The sequence below is a fragment of the Rhinopithecus bieti genome, unplaced genomic scaffold (genome assembly GCF_001698545.2).
Source record: "Rhinopithecus bieti isolate Rb0 unplaced genomic scaffold, ASM169854v2 scaffold_2654, whole genome shotgun sequence".
NCBI lineage: Eukaryota > Metazoa > Chordata > Mammalia > Primates > Cercopithecidae > Rhinopithecus > Rhinopithecus bieti.
Window position 1 is genome coordinate 2,691,002 of NW_016804048.1, and position 15,592 is coordinate 2,706,593.

General features: G+C 51.4%; 1 protein-coding gene across 18 annotated transcripts in view; it reads right to left on the bottom strand.

Moving 5' to 3' along the window:
* The window catches only part of CACNA1C (calcium voltage-gated channel subunit alpha1 C), an 800,874-nt gene that overhangs the window by 641,897 nt on the left and 143,385 nt on the right, over positions 1–15,592 (bottom strand). For all 18 annotated transcript variants that reach the window (XM_017863189.1, XM_017863204.1, XM_017863129.1 and 15 more), the window contains exons 2-3: positions 6,743–7,064; positions 1,722–1,827 (exon numbers count right to left, since the gene is read on the bottom strand). In XM_017863189.1, the coding sequence (XP_017718678.1) occupies positions 1,722–1,827; positions 6,743–7,064 (428 nt within the window). The remainder of the gene's footprint in view (positions 1–1,721; positions 1,828–6,742; positions 7,065–15,592) is intronic.

Genomic DNA, 15,592 nt, shown 5'->3' on the forward strand with positions numbered 1-15,592 from the left:
TAAGTCTAGGGTGACCTCTTGTCCTGTCCTACGAGCCCCTCTACCTCCAGGAGGTCCAAGGTTGAGGGGTCTCAGCCAGCCCAAGGTTTCCCTCTAGCTCAGTAACTCAAGCGGCTCCCTTAAACTTCCCGGGAACCGAGGGATGAAGGGGCTACATGTGGCCATGTCTAGGACCTAAGAAAAACCAAACTCCTCTACCCACTTTCACCACTGCTTGGGCCTTGGGCAGCCCAAAGCGTCATCAGCTTAAGAACAAGATATGGATTCTCTTTGGAACCAAGGCTCCTCTTTAAAAATTGCAGATTAAATGTTAAACTGCAGGAGGGTTGGGAGGACCATGGCAGGGGAAGGAGGTGGCTGCACAGGGAAGAAACAGAACCAAGGGAAGGAGTTCCTGCTTCAGGAAGACACTCTGGCTTGTATTTATTTTGACGCAGTAAAGATTTCTTGCCCCTTAAGAGACAAGGTCACGCTTCAGACAGCCTCATGGACGGCGGCCGATGCTCTGCCTTCCGACTCCGGCCATGTCATCACTCAGTGCCGTGCCCAGCTTTGACATTTTTGGAGCCTGTCCCCAACAAATGGCCCCAAGCCAAGCCAAAGACACCACAGCCCACAGGCGGCGAACACCTTACCTGCTATGCATCAGCGGCTACCTGAAAAAACTGGGGTGACAGCAGAGAAGTTAAAATGTGCATCAGATTGTTTTTGCTGAAAGGGCCCAAGGAAATGTCGAAGGTTACAAAACACAAGAACAACCGTGTGATGGCTCAGCCCAGCAGCTGTGGAAAGGAGAATCCTATAAGCTGCCTGCTTCTTTTGAAAACCATCTCATTGGATGGTCCCATCTCAGTAATTAAAGGGAGGTGCTCATGGCGGGGGAAAGATGGTGGCTCTGATGACCAAACATGCCGTGTGGAAATCATGTGAAGAGTGACGGTGTCTCTGCAATGGAGGGGGAGAAAGAGATGGGATGTTCCCTGAGTGCCTTTCATAGAGGCATCCTGGAGTGCCCCAATTTTGCCAACTGCATTCCAGAGCTCTTTTCCGCACATGCCCAGATGGAGCAAAAGTCTTTGTAATGACTTCAAGCTCAGCCAAAAGTAAACACTCTCTCCACTTTTTCCATGGACCAATTCTAACCCCAAATTGCCAGAGCTGGCCCCTCAACAATCCAAATGGAAAGCCGCCTTTCCTAATAAAAGAAAGCCTTTCTAACTCAATAATAACATCTTGGCTGCAAAAGCAAACGTTCCTAAAAGCTTCCTAGAAATTATTTATCAAGCAGCAACGCTCCAGATCACCTGAGAAAACCCCACCAATGGAACAAAGACATTCAAAGTTAATACAACACACAACCCAAGAATAGGTGTTTGCTGCAGCAAACACCTGCACTCACAACTTTTGCAGCACATCTTGTAGCAGTCATGGGATTTGCTACTAAACATGCGCACGCACACACACACACACACACACACACACACACACACACACAGAGCTCACCACCACCTAACCGGAATATTCTTTTGGAAAACAGGCCGGGATGAGACAGGAGCTGATTTGAATCAAGAGTAAAATAGCACGCGGGATGTGAGCTCTGCAGGGCTTCTGTACATGCCAAACACATGGCTCACTTCTCTCCCACATTTCATGAATCTATGTGATCTGAACGCAGTTCTCCATCGAGTGAAAAAGCAGAGACTTGAGGATGGTGGACTTACCAGGTTGGAATTAGTGGCGTTGGAATCATCTTCTGGAAAGGGAATATAGATCGCTAAGGCCACACAATTGGCAAAAATAGTCAGTAAAATAATTATTTCAAATGGTCTGAGAAAGGGAGTTAAGGAAGTTAATGCCACAGAAAGTACAAGTGAAACAAACATACATGTACGTATTTTTTCAAGTGAATCAAAGATTCATAAGAATTTTGTTTAAACAATGCATTCCAAGCCCCTTGTATTCTGAAAAGAAACATATGCCTTTTTAAGTACTGCTAGTGGGTCCCCGCCAACATTTTCCCTAATATGTCAAAAGCAGTGGAGGCCAGTCGCGTGCCAGAGTAAACACAGAGTTCTAAAAACTTTTCTCCCCTCCTTTTATTTATTTGGATTGCACTGGTCTTCATTCTTCCCCATGTGTGCCTGGGGTTGCCTCTAAAGAGCATGGCCTGTGCCAAGCACCCCGTTTCTTCACGGCTTACACCAAGCGGCCTGTGGGCCCATGCCCACCTGGAACGGGGGACATGGGTGGAACGGGATTCTAAGACAGAGAGACTTCCCCTGGGTTTCATTGACATTTGGAGATTTTATTTTTAATCTTTTAAACTAAAGTTAAGAGTGGTTTTCCATTTCTTCTCATTCTCTGACAGGATCCAGAGACCCTGAGGACCACCAAGAGCATGGCAGGGTGTCCGTCCTGAGTGAGTATAGGGAAGGAAGGCTGTCTCCTCTTTAAGGCTGAGTCTCACAGACAGCATAGAAACCCCTTTGGTCTGCAGAGGTCCTGCTTCAGCAGGCAAAGCTTTAATTCCAAGACCTCTTGATTTTTCCTTGGTGTGTGCTGGGCTCTAGCGGGACAGTCCAAGGTTCCCTCACCAGGAGCAGTGCAGGCAGAGGTTCCCACGCCCTGACTTCTTCATCACATTTTCAGGGAAGGACACACTCTCAAGAGAAAAATCAGCTAATGTGATAACACCCCTTCCAACGGGACCACCCCACACCCTCCATGGAAGGGCCTGTCTATGCTCTTCCAGCTCCATTCCCACCTACCCCGCTCCCATTGCCCAGTTTGTGGAGTCTCACAGGAGGAGGAAGACAGAGAAGGGTGGAGATCCGGGGTGAGGAGACCACCATAATTCTCTCAGGGAAATCCATACTCACAAAGTTAGTGAATACTGAGGCAGAAAGAGACCTTAGAGATTATTCAGTCTAACACTCTGAGGCCCAGAGAGCCTGAGAAACTTTCCCAAGGCCCCACAGCAGGTTGGTGACCAGCTGAGACTAGAACCCAGATTTCCCAATCACCAAGTCCAGCGTTCACTCCCCTGCCACAGACGGCCTTCTGACGTGTTCACCAGCAACCCTGGGCCAGGGTCACAGAATTGTGAACTGGGAGGAACCCGAGTGATTATCTTAGCACTGGTCTCCCTAGCCCTGTGGGTACTTCTGAGGATCCATTTTCCTGCAGAACATTTTCTGTGTCCACCTTGATATCAAAAAAGATGCCACACAGTGGACCCGCCAATCTCCCAACTTTGCAGGTGTGAAAAGTAAAGCAGCCAGTCCAAGACCCCGAGCTGGCACACAGCAGAGCCTGGACCGGAACCCAGACTGACTGACTAAGCTTTTACGTTCTGCTGTCCTTGTGCTGGATGAGGCACAAGTGGTGATGATGGGAGACAGATGCTGATGCTGGTGCCGGTGACAGTAAGGACAGAAGCTGACCTCTGCCAAGAGCTTGCTCAGTGCCAGGCACATTCTTATGCCCCTATGGAATTGCCCTGTGTGGAATGTACGCTTGTGATCACCACTTTCTAAATGAGAAAACTGAGGCACAGAAGGGTCAGATGTTAACTTGTGCCAGGTCACAGAGTGAGTAGTAGGATGGGTTCCAAGCTCAGGCACTCTCAGTGTTAAGGACTACTCCATACTGATCCACTCTAAAGTTACCTTGAAGGCTTTGTAGGCAGTTCTTTTAGCCCTCCTGCTGCACCACCTCTTGCCTCCCAAACCTTTTCTCGCCTGCTTAGGAAAGTGACACTGAGCCCACAGGCTGGCCAATTTCATTCCCATCAGCTGGTGCCTGTGGTCTCCCCATCGGGACAAGGACGCAACAACCTAGCCAAGCCAGACCCGTGCACACACACCCACAAAATGTCGCCTCACTGCCTCCACCACCGTGGGGGACAGCTGAGCTTGGGGTTTCTAGTACTATCAGTTCTCCTCCGCTCATTCAGACTATCCATCTATCCATCCTTCACTTTCTGCTAAAGGCACTGGGCTAATGCCAGAGAAGATCATGTGTAAAAACCAATCAGGCAGAGAAGAAAAGCCACCGGCTAAAAAGCAGAGAACCCAGGTGAGCCCTGGGAAGCGCTCCGTGTCACCAGGTGAGCCCTGGGAAGTGCTCCGTGTCACCAGATGAGCCCTGGGAAGTGCTCCGTGTCACCAGGTGAGCCCTGGGAAGTGCTCCGTGTCACCTTTTGAGGCCCAGATTACTTTTTAAACTGCTTTTCCTTCCTAATGACAGTGTCAGATGCCACTTTTTCAAGAACTGGCTGGCTAGTACTCCAGGCTCTCTCCTTCCCTGTCCAGCCACTCTTCCCAAGCAATCCTGGAATGCCACCCACCTGGCACTGCTAAGGCTGGGCTCTCCTCCTCTCCTCCAGGTGGGAAGGCACATTCCCCCAGAGGAGTGGCCACAGCACCCAGGGAGGAGGTTTTAGGCCCAGATCCAGGTCCAGCATGTCCCAGTGCACCCGGACTGCAGCCCCCGAACATCCTCCCAAGTACCTAACTGGTTCTACCTAATATCTACTAGTACCTGCCTAGTCCTGCCTAGTACTATGGATGCAAAGGGNTTTTGAGGCCCAGATTACTTTTAAACTGCTTTTCCTTCCTAATGACAGTGTCAGATGCCACTTTTCAAGAACTGGCTGGCTAGTACTCCAGGCTCTCTCCTTCCCTGTCCAGCCACTCTTCCCAAGCAATCCTGGAATGCCACCCACCTGGCACTGCTAAGGCTGGGCTCTCCTCCTCTCCTCCAGGTGGGAAGGCACATTCCCCAGAGGAGTGGCCACAGCACCCAGGGAGGAGGTTTTAGGCCCAGATCCAGGTCCAGCATGTCCCAGTGCACCCGGACTGCAGCCCCCGAACATCCTCCCAAGTACCTAACTGGTTCTACCTAATATCTACTAGTACCTGCCTAGTCCTGCCTAGTACTATGGATGCAAAGGGTATGGGACATGCATGGACTTTGGGGTTAGGGGAACCTGGATTTGAAACCCAGCTCTGTCAGTCGCCAGCTGCGTGATTTAGGGCAAGTCCTTTGGCTTCTCTGGGCCTTGCTGCCCTTCTGTCAGGGGTGTCTCACCTGCAGGGCCCTCAGTTTTCCCACTCCCTGACTCCACCATGAGCAGCTATGCAAGCCGTCCTACAGGGCTGACCAAGACCAAGCCTCCCGCCTAGTCCCCTGGGGACCAAAACCAGACCTGGCCACTCAGGCAGGCCAGCCAGGCAGCTGCAGCCACTTGTTTTAAAATGCATTTTCTTAAAATACTTTTAAGTTGAGGGGCTCGAACATTTATTTATTATTATTAATTTATTTATTTGAGACAGAGTTTCACTCTGATGCTCAGGCTGGAGTATAGTGGCATGATCTCAACTCACTGCAACCTCTTCATCCCGAGTTCAAGCAATTCTCTTGCCTCAGCCTCCTGAGTAGCTGGGATTACTGGCTTGTGCTCCCACGCCTGGCTAATTTTTGTATTATTAGCAGAGACGAGGTTTCACCATGTTGGCCAGGCTGGTCTCGAACTCCTGACCTCAGGTGATCCACCTGCCTTGGCCCCTCAAAGTGCCGGGATTACAGGCATGAGCCACAGCACCTGGCTTCAAACATTTATAGAACTAACATCTCTGTCTCAACAGAAATTTTCTTTTATCTGTGGGCTATCTTCTTTCAACCAGTACCTGAGACTTTTAAATTTTTCCGCAGAAACTCATTGATGAAGCCTAATGCTCCCATCCTGGCCCTTGAGAGACATGGCAGTCCTGCCTGGGTGAATTCTTACTAAGAAAATTCCCACAGTCAGTACCAGGGTTCTAGTCCCATCTGTTCCTGACCACAGGACCCTGGAGAGCCTCTCCTGGGGGGCTCAGTTTCATCACTGGTGGAAGTGGGGGTGGAACTTCAGCGCTTAAAGTTCCTTCCCAATTTCTACAGCCCCAGGATCCTGATGAAGTAAGGCGCTTGTAACTCCCCAGTGAGAGCCCAGCCCTTCAAAGCCACTGTCTCTGAGGGACCCACTCGTTTCCACATGGACAGACAGAACACTTCCAGACAGTGTTCTCAACTTCGTCTGCACGTTAGAATTACCCAGAGAGTTTTCTGTTGTTGTGTTTTGTTTGTTTTTATGCCTAGGTGGAACTGAGTGGTCTGTAGTTTGTTAGAACTTTCCAGGAGACTCTAATGTGCAGTCAAGGCTGAGAACCACTGCTTCGGGGCCCTTGAGCCAAGAGCCAGGGGCCCTGACCACGACGCTCTTGCATCTCCTGAGCCCCTTCACCCTAGAGAGAGGGAAGGCCATGAAACCATCCAGTGCCACGGCACAGAGGGGAGAGAAGCGAATGAGGCAGCATGTAACTAACGACTGTTACCCCAAGGCATGAGTGGGCCCCTGGGCAAGCTCAGCTACAGGAGATGATATTTCATAACTTCTTAGGCTCATTTTCTCAAATGTTGCTTATTCTATGAAAAACAAAACAAAACAACCAATCCAGGCAGCTTATTATACAAGCAGATTGCTGAGCCTTGTCCCCAGAGATTCTGATTCATCAAGTCTAGGGCAGGGCCCAGAACTCTGCATTTCATGGCACCCCAGTGATGCAGATGCAGTAGGCCCAAGGCCCCGTTTGTAGCCCAGCACTGCTGACACAGCCCGTGGCCCAGGCTGTGGGCCTCAGAGGGCTGGCCCCAGGGTGCAGGTCCCAGGAACATGCCCAGCCCAGCGAACAAAGGATATTTCCATTCGACAATGCTGATGCAGGCCCTCCGGATGGGGTTCTTCAGGGTCAGGCAGAGCAGGGCTCGGGGCGGGCGTGTGGCCGTGGTGCTGCCCTGCTTCTTGGGCTTCCCGTATTGCTGTCGCTTCCGCTGCGTGGAGCTGACTGTGGAGATGGTCGCATTGCCAGCACTGCCCATCAGCTTAGCCTGCCGGGCTGCGTCAATGGCCGCCTGCCAGGACAGGGCGGCCCCCGGGGTGGGGATGTGCTCAGGGGCCAGTCCCGCGGCCGCATTGGCATTCATGTTGGCATGGGCGGGGCGTGGGCTCCCATAGTTGGAACCTGTGGCAAAAGAGAAAAGAACACAACAGTGACTAGATAGAAAATAGGAGCACTTCTGACACTCTCTGGACCCCAGATTCACAATTTTTTCAAAATCTTATTTCAAGCTATTGCAGGTGGTTAGGAGGTGGCACGTGGAAACATGAGTGTGAGATGCTGAGGGAACAGGGCCAGGATCCTTCCAGTCCTGGTTCAGCTGGGTGACCTTGGGCACGTCACTCCGCTCTAGTCTCCTTGCCTCACCTTAGGTGGGCGAGAGATGAGATCCGTGCATGACAGCACGTATGGACCTCAGCAGAAACAGATAAAACACAACACGTTACCTGCAAATTAAAATATGTATTTTAAGAACACATGCAAACGAAAGGATATTCATGAAATCGAATAGAATGACTGTTTAAGGACAGTGAGGAGGAAAATGAGAGTAAGATATGGGGGCAAGGAGGAAGCATAAATGAATGAGTGAGTGAATGTGAGAGGTCATCGCATGAATCAATGATGAAAAGGTACAATGAACTAGAGTATGATTCACCCAACTCTCCGCACCTGAGTTCCAATAAACAAAAATAAATATAATAAAGTGAGAAGGTTGCACTAGAGTAAGGTCACATCCAGCTACCTCAAAGCCATCTGGGCTTTAAGTGTTGGTTGACCAGAAGGGTAGGCTAGGGGAGCTGTGATGGTTTTAAATCATGTCAACAAATCCCTTCACATCTGACATCCCTTTCACTGAGAAAGATCTACGCCCTCCTCTTGAAATAAGGTCAGCCTTTGGTGACTGTTTTACCAATGAAGTACAGCAAAAGTGACACCATGTGACTTCCAAGGATAGCTTAAAAAAAAAAGGCCACATTGCACCCCCGACTGTCTCCGGATGGTCGCCCTGGAGGAAGCCAGCCCCTACACAAGGCAGCCATTCAGCCCTAAGCTGCCAGGCTGTGAGGAAGCCCAGACTAGCCTCAACAGAGAGGCCATGTGGCAAGAGAGAGTCCTGGCCAGCCCAGCCGCTCCAGTCACCATCTGACCGCCACCCCAGGAGAGACCCCAAGTCAGGACTGCCCCAAATCAGTAACTTTTTGAATTACTGACCCACACAAGAACTTCCTGAACTCCTGACCCACAGAGACTAAGCAATAACAGGGTGTCTGCTGTTGTGAGCCACTTTGTTTTGGGGTGATTCATTAGACAGCATTTGCTATCTGGGAAAGGGAGCTGTGAGTGGCGGGGGTTGATGGGGTAGGGGAGAGGGACAATGTCAGGAAGGAAACCTGATTGGAACCAGTGTAACCCAGGACTCCAACCTGTACAGGGACAGCTGCCCTGCTCCGGTGTCTAGGCAACGAAGCCTCTGAGACTGTCCCTAAGACAGCACATATGCTTGGCAAACACTCTTTGGCCTGTTAGGCTGGATGCCTCGCTCTAGAATCTGTAAGGTTTGCCAAGCGATCAGCTCAGCCTGGCCCAAACCTGAATCTCCCAGAACACACGCGTGACCTTGAGACGTGGTACCGCTAGTCAATTGGCCAGGTGCCGCGGGATCAAGAAAAGCCGCAGAGAAGAGGGTGCTACTGTGGGCAGTGAGGTTGGCATCTGAGGCCACCTCAGCTGCCCAGGAGACTGTGGCCGGAGCAGCCAGACCAGTTGCACACACATCACCTCCGAGGCCGCCCACAGCGACCTTTTGTGTTCCATGTGCACAAGGTCTTCCGGGGAAGCCGCTGGATCCGAAGGCTGCTGGCTCAACCTGATTGACCCCCTCCCTCTCCTCACCTGTGACTAAGACACAGATGAACACTTGGTGCCTCTCCCAGCCACCTCCCCAACTCTCACCTTGGACTGATCCTTCTATGTTTGACCTCCAAGGTAACTTTGCTCCCCATGTGACCTGCTTTCTAGAACCTATCACCACCCCCTCCACCCCGTCCCCACAGGAACCTGTGAAGAGCACACGACCCGGCTTAGCCATGTGAACATTTTCACCTAGAGAGAGTCTGCCCCAGAGGCAGAGCCCCAGCAACCTCACCAGATTCCTCATCCAGCCACACCTGAAGTTAGCCCTTCCCTAAGCCACACGCAGGTGAGACAGGTGTGGCCTCTTGGGGCTGACCTCCATTAGGGCTGTACTGCAAGGCTGGCTGAGCCTCCCCTTCTCCAAGTAATTTTCCCCCACCCACCGTGATGTTTAAGTGACTTAAGTAACTTAGCCAAAGCTAATGTGAAACGGCTCTCTGTCCCTTGCAACCAAAAAACGACCTAATATGCTTGGTCGGTGCCCAAAGCTTGGACCTGGTGGGGCTGTCATTTCTGTTGGACTCCAGTCTATATCCTTTCCATCACACCAGTGACAGACAATAAGTTTCAACTTTTATGCCAATTGATTGACATCACTGTCCAAAATGCTATATACTTAAAGAACTCTGAGGATGAAAGATTAGTGTTGTCCGCCACGGGCACAAAGGGCAGGGAATGGCATCACTCATGCCACATAGCTACCACCCCTGCATGATCCCAAGAAGACCCCTCAGGTCCTCTTGGAGACCAGCTGGTCAGCTGCCTCCTATCCCACAACAGTTGCCACCTGCTCTACCTCCATCTGGCCCCTGTAGCATTACAGCCCCGCCTCCACTCCTCAAGGCCTGGAAAATTACCTCTCTGCCATACCCAATTCATAGCCACATTCTCAATGCGACACCAACTCTCACCTAACCATATATATTCCCTTCACCTTCCTCCTGTTCTCTGTCCCAGGGATAAACTGCATTAACCAGAACATCAGGCTCAAGGAGGACGTGACACTCCCCACCAGGAGACGTCTCATCTCTCCCGTAACTCGTCCCTGTCCTCCCTGCACTCGCTGTGTAGATCCCAAGCCTAAAGTGAGGAAGACCCCAGTAAGGCTGGGACCTTAACCTTTCTCACAAGATCCAGCAGGAAAAGACATAAAGAATGCATTTGAATTAATAAAGGCACCCAAAGCACGAGAACTGCTTGAACACCCAGCGAGCATGCGTGTCTCCATCTAACACATAAGAAGACAAAGGAGTGTCTGACTCACTAAAGGTCACAGAATGGGCGACGGAGGGTTGCTGCAGCAGGCACAGGGCTCACAGTGAGCTGCTAGACTCTACCCCTGCCTCCTTAGCCCTCTCTCACACACTCCACATGCACGCACACACGTGCTCGTGTATATGGTGACAGACAAGGTGCACACCTCCTCCTGGGCTTCTCCAGGCCTCGAGATACAAGGGGCTGGATTTCTGAGCCCAAGAACATTCTTTCTGTTTACTATGATCTCCACGTGACAGCATCCACTACGCCACCTGCCCCCGCAGTAACCTTGGGCCGCCTCTTAGGCAAAAGTGGAAAGCGCCCCTGTTTCCATCTGCTGCACTGGAGCCACCGAGCTCCTGCCTCTTTGGCTTGCCAGAGAAGGCTGGAACTCTAATTTTGCTCCATTCAATCTGTGGTATATAATTTTTTTCTTCCTAGACTCTCTGTTTGGCACTGACAAAATTTAATAGACTATTTTAGTTCTTAGACTAACTTCTCCTTTTCCCTCAGATACATAAAAGCTGCCCTGTCCCCAACTGTTGGCATTCCCAGACCCCAAGTCACTCATTGTAAGCCCTCCTCAGCTCACGCCTCCCCTGAGATGACTGTCCCCAGACCTTAATCTTTGTACTCACCCCCATGCATTGCCCTTAATCTCCCCCTCTCATACAGGCTACCAGTCCCAAGAGTCCCAGGAGTTTGGGGACAACACTTGGAAAGAGGGCAGGAAGCCCCAGCCTGAGAACACATGCACCACCCAGAAAAGCTGCGTGAGGTGCACCTCCTAGAGCACGAGGTAGAAGCTTCCAAGATGGCAGCTGGCTGTGCAGAGCCCCGGGGCAGCTCTGAAAACCACATCCTGGTGCGCTGCCTTCTGAGCCCTCCCAAAACTCCATGGGGGACCTTATTTATATTGTAAACCATTCCCAGAGCGCAAGGACCTCTCTGGAGCACACCATCTGGAGAAAGCACATAGGAACCAGCCCATGGGGAAAAATGGAATGTCAACCTCTCCCTAGCCAGAGGCCAAGAAAACAACCTACACTATTTTGGTCCTGGCAGCTCTGAGCATTGCTGCGGTCCTATGACATGACGAGGGCCCTGCACAGGAACGTGGAGCCACACACAGGTGAGACAGGTATGGCCTCTCGGGACTGGCCACCTCTGGGCCTAGGCCTCCCTTCTCCAAGTAATTTTCCCCACGCACTGCGGTAGATCCCCACCCTGACCTGAGACACACGGACCATTCTATAGCAACACTGTCTAATACAATGTTTACAGTCATGGAAACGTTCTATCATCCTAGGCTGTCCAATACCCTAGCCACCAGTCATATGTGGCTCCTGAGCACTTGAAATGCTCCATGAGTATCTCCGGGTCACCCACAACAGGGTGGCACAACTACCCAAAGCTCCCAGGAGTGGAAAATCCCCATCTCTGGCTTGATGTTTTGAATCCAGAGTGGTGCCATGAAGGTAAGGCAGGCAGCATTGTGTCCCTGATGGCTTTTGTTAGCACAAAATCACCACCCAATGCAAAGAGATCCATTTTCAAATTAGAAAGCTGATTCAAAGCTCAGGCTCCTGGCTGCCAGCTGAAAGGATGCCACCATTTAAGTCTGCTCTGGCTCTGCCTGACTGGGCTATTTCCACCGATGCTCCCACCCCTGAACAAGGCCCTGAGCAGCTGTCTGGAAGATCAGGCCACACACCAATAGGTAGGTGCCCCCCAGCAGTGACCTAATCCCCAGACATAAGACAATGTCTCCCACCTGTCAAATGGCCCAGCTCCCCTGAAGACAGCCTCTGCATTCTCCTCCTGCACCCAGGTGCTGCTGCTGGGGACCAGGAGGAAGGCAGGACCCCAGCACAGTCTGGCCAGCCTCGTGTCATTCTGCTCTGCAAGGGTCCAGGTGAGGAGTCCAAGTTAGGAGTCAGTGGCATGTGCTTCCTGGGTGTCCCCTGTGAGTGAGGGGCTTGGTGCTGGGGACTTGGAAAGTGTTCAGTGATGAAACAATTGGTTTTTTTTTTTTCTTTAATCCATCTCTATTTCTGCACCTGATTCAGGGCCGTATCCCAGAAAATGCTCAACAGTTTGCTAACGACTGTAATCATACTGTTGTCATGATACAGATAAAGGTGGACTACAGGGACGCTGTCTGGAGTCAGTCCATCCATCTCTAAAGAAGGCGCTTATTCTCAAGCCACGTGCTCTTCTACTGACTTCTTGGATGTAACCACAGGGCAGAAGTTCTGAGGAAAGGGGCGGTGAGGAAGACGTCCATCCTAGTCCAGGCCACTACCTGTTTCTTGCCCAGAAGTGCTGCAGTAGTCCCCCTGCCATTTCCCTCAGCCCACTCTTGGCCATCCCCAAGCCAATCTCCACGCAGCAGCCAAAGTCACCTTTTAGAAACAGAACTTGTAAACTGGGCCCCGTCATTCCCCTAGTTAGATCCCTTCAGAATCCAAACTCCTTGTGACAGCTTACAACACCTGCACAGACTGGCCCTGGCCCACTTCTCTGAGTTCACCTCACTCCCCTCTGGGCCTGGTCCAATGCACTCCTGACACAGTGGCTCATTTCATGCCTCAGACATGCTCAGTTCTCGCCTGCCACAGTGCCTTTGCATGTACTTACAATGTCTCCATGTTCCTCCCTCTGCCCTTTGCTAGGCAATCCCTTCTCACAGTTCAGGTTTGGTCTCAGGTGATCCCTTCTTCAAGCCTCTACTCCAAAGAAGCAGAACTCAAAACAGCTGCCAGTGTTCTCCCCACTTCCCTGCCTCCATGCCACCCTTGAATAAACATGCCCAACAGCCCTGGCATTGGAAAGGGACCCCCCCAATCAGCCGTGTGTAGGAAAAGGTCTGAGGCGACCAGCCTGCTTCAGCAGCAGTCCCCCTGCTTGGCCTTGGCGCCTTCTGTGAGCACAAAGGCAGGTCACTCCTCCACCTTTGCAGACACAGACACCCAGACTGATTTAGAGGGCGCGCAGCCGCCGCTCACACCGAGAAAGGGAAGAACTGCCAATGAATTTCTCCCTGAAGTCCTGACCACTGAGCAATCTCCGCGGGGCAAAGGGAATGCCTTCTCTCAGGCCAGCATGTCACCTAGAAGCCCACTTGACTCTCGCAGTCTATCATCTTGCTATAGTGACAAGGGGCCTACATTCCCTTTAAGAGCACAGCAGACAACCCGGAACAGAAACCGGACTTTCTCTGCCCACTAAAGGCCCAGTGACTAGAAAGCTGGGCCATTAATCTTCTCTATCTATTAAAGATAGCTGGAGGATGTGAACAGAGAGGACACCGTCTCTTGGTCTCAGACGGTAGGCCGAGGCCCAGCTTTATAATTGTCATCTCAAGCCCAATGGCACACTTCTCTGGAAGGATGGTGTGTGCTGGGCACCATGTGGTGGGTGAGAGGCTGGTAAACTTGGCGGTCTCAGCAGCTCTTCCACCCTCCTCCTACTGTGCCCGCTGGACCGCAGGGGCTAGAGGGCTAAACACAACGGCTCCCAACCTCCCTTGGAGCGAGAAATCCCGACACAACGTTCGCCAATTAAGAACTGAATCAAAACTAAGTCAGGTGGGGGAGGCGTCTATTTTGCAGGTAACAAGCTGGCAGGGCCATGCCAGTGGTTTCCTGATTCCTGGGTCATTCATAAGGTGGTGTGATCCCAGAGCCAGTCCTTGGCACAGTGGCTTCCAGGTCCCCCAGCCTCATCATTGTACCTGAGCTGCAGTTTCCTCGGCGGGCGTGTTCTGCAGCGTTGTTTTGGGAATCGTTCCCACAGACCCAGCCTAAAGCCTGCTCTTGAAGCACTTCCAATTATTGTATAAACCCCCACATTCCTGTACTGAGTGTCCTTCCTCCAAAAATGGCTGCAGACGTTTCTGTGACAGGCCTGAACCCTGACCGAGATATATAGACCCGTCTATAGCAACGCCATCCAATACAATGTTTACAGCGATGGAAACGCTCTATCATCCCAGGCTGGATTGCAGAGCCCTAGCCACCGGCCATACACAGCTCCTGAGCACCTGAACTGCCGCTAGCACATCTGCCAAAATGCATTTTGAATTTTACTTAATGTTCAATTACTGTACATTTAGATAGTCACATGTGGCTAGAGGCTCCCACACGGCAACACAGGTTGTGCTGTATTAAGAGGAAGTCCTTGTGGGAAGAGCCTGGTGACGAAGAAGTGTGAGAAGTAAGGAAGATGACGAGCAGAGCACTGAATTCAAAATTGTGGAAAAACTTTTTAAAAAGGCAATCGAGAATGAATTCAGATGTTGATGGGTGGGTGGATTTTCTGATCAGGAATTAACCACCCTATGCAAAAAGACATATTTTCAAAGCATAAGAGATTCTAAGATCCAACAAACAATGTAGAAACCAAAAGTCCTTTTTCAGTATCTAATACTCTCATGACATAAATGAGAGATGACTTTCTTCTCAATGGGCAAATGGGGAAGCTGGCGTTCCCCTCCAGCCTAAGCAAGAGAAATCCCCAGGACTCCCCAGCTGAGGTGAACACGCGCTCCAGGGTGGGCACCCAGTGGCTTCAGAACGCCCAGCTGAGGTGAAAACCCGCTCCAGGGTGGGTGCCCAGTGGCTTCAGGATGCCCAGCTGAGGTGGAAACCCTCTCCAGGGTGGGTGCCCACTGGTTTCAGGACTCCCCAGCTCAGGTGGAAACCCGCTCCAGGGTGGGCGCCCAGTGGCTTCCCGATGCACCCGCCGCCGAGACGCATCTGACTGCGCTTCCTCCTACCTGAACTATTTTCACACCATCTCCAGCAGCATTCTGTCACTCTGCCCGCCTTCCTTTTCCCTACCCTGCTACAGACACAGTTCATGAGAGGCGGGGTGCCCAGAAGAGGCCCCATGACCACAGCAGTCAAATGTACTCCAAAACTAGGAGACTGTGAGGGCGCCAGGACATCTGCGGCTCTCTCCCCAACCCAACTGACCAGTACTCCCTCAAATACAATTGTCTCTTTTCTATCCTACAACCCACCTGCCTCCGATAACTGCATGAAGGCAGGAGAAGGCAAAGAGCCTGGAGCACTTCAGAGGCCCAAGCCAATGGGAAAAGCGGAAAAGCTACAGCATTCACACCTGCTAGTGATCCAGCAAACCACACCTGCTCTCTGTTCTTTACAGGACAGCTGGCCGAAAGAACGTAGAGAAAGGAAAAGGAAGCCTCGTAAGGAACCCCCAGAAGCAAACCACCTGCGATGATCTCAAGGCCAACACCGCTTTGGCGAGAGGAGCCTGATATCACACCCTTGGCACTCAAGGGCTCTCATATTGACATCAGAGACCAGAAGGAAGAAAACAAACTGAGAGACCCACAGCTAAGCCATGGCCTTCAGCTAAAGATGACAAATTGCCATAATTTTTGCCATAAAACGCTTCTTCCACTTATTTCCAAGCATGGAGAGGAAGGAAGTCACGACCTCTTCCTACTT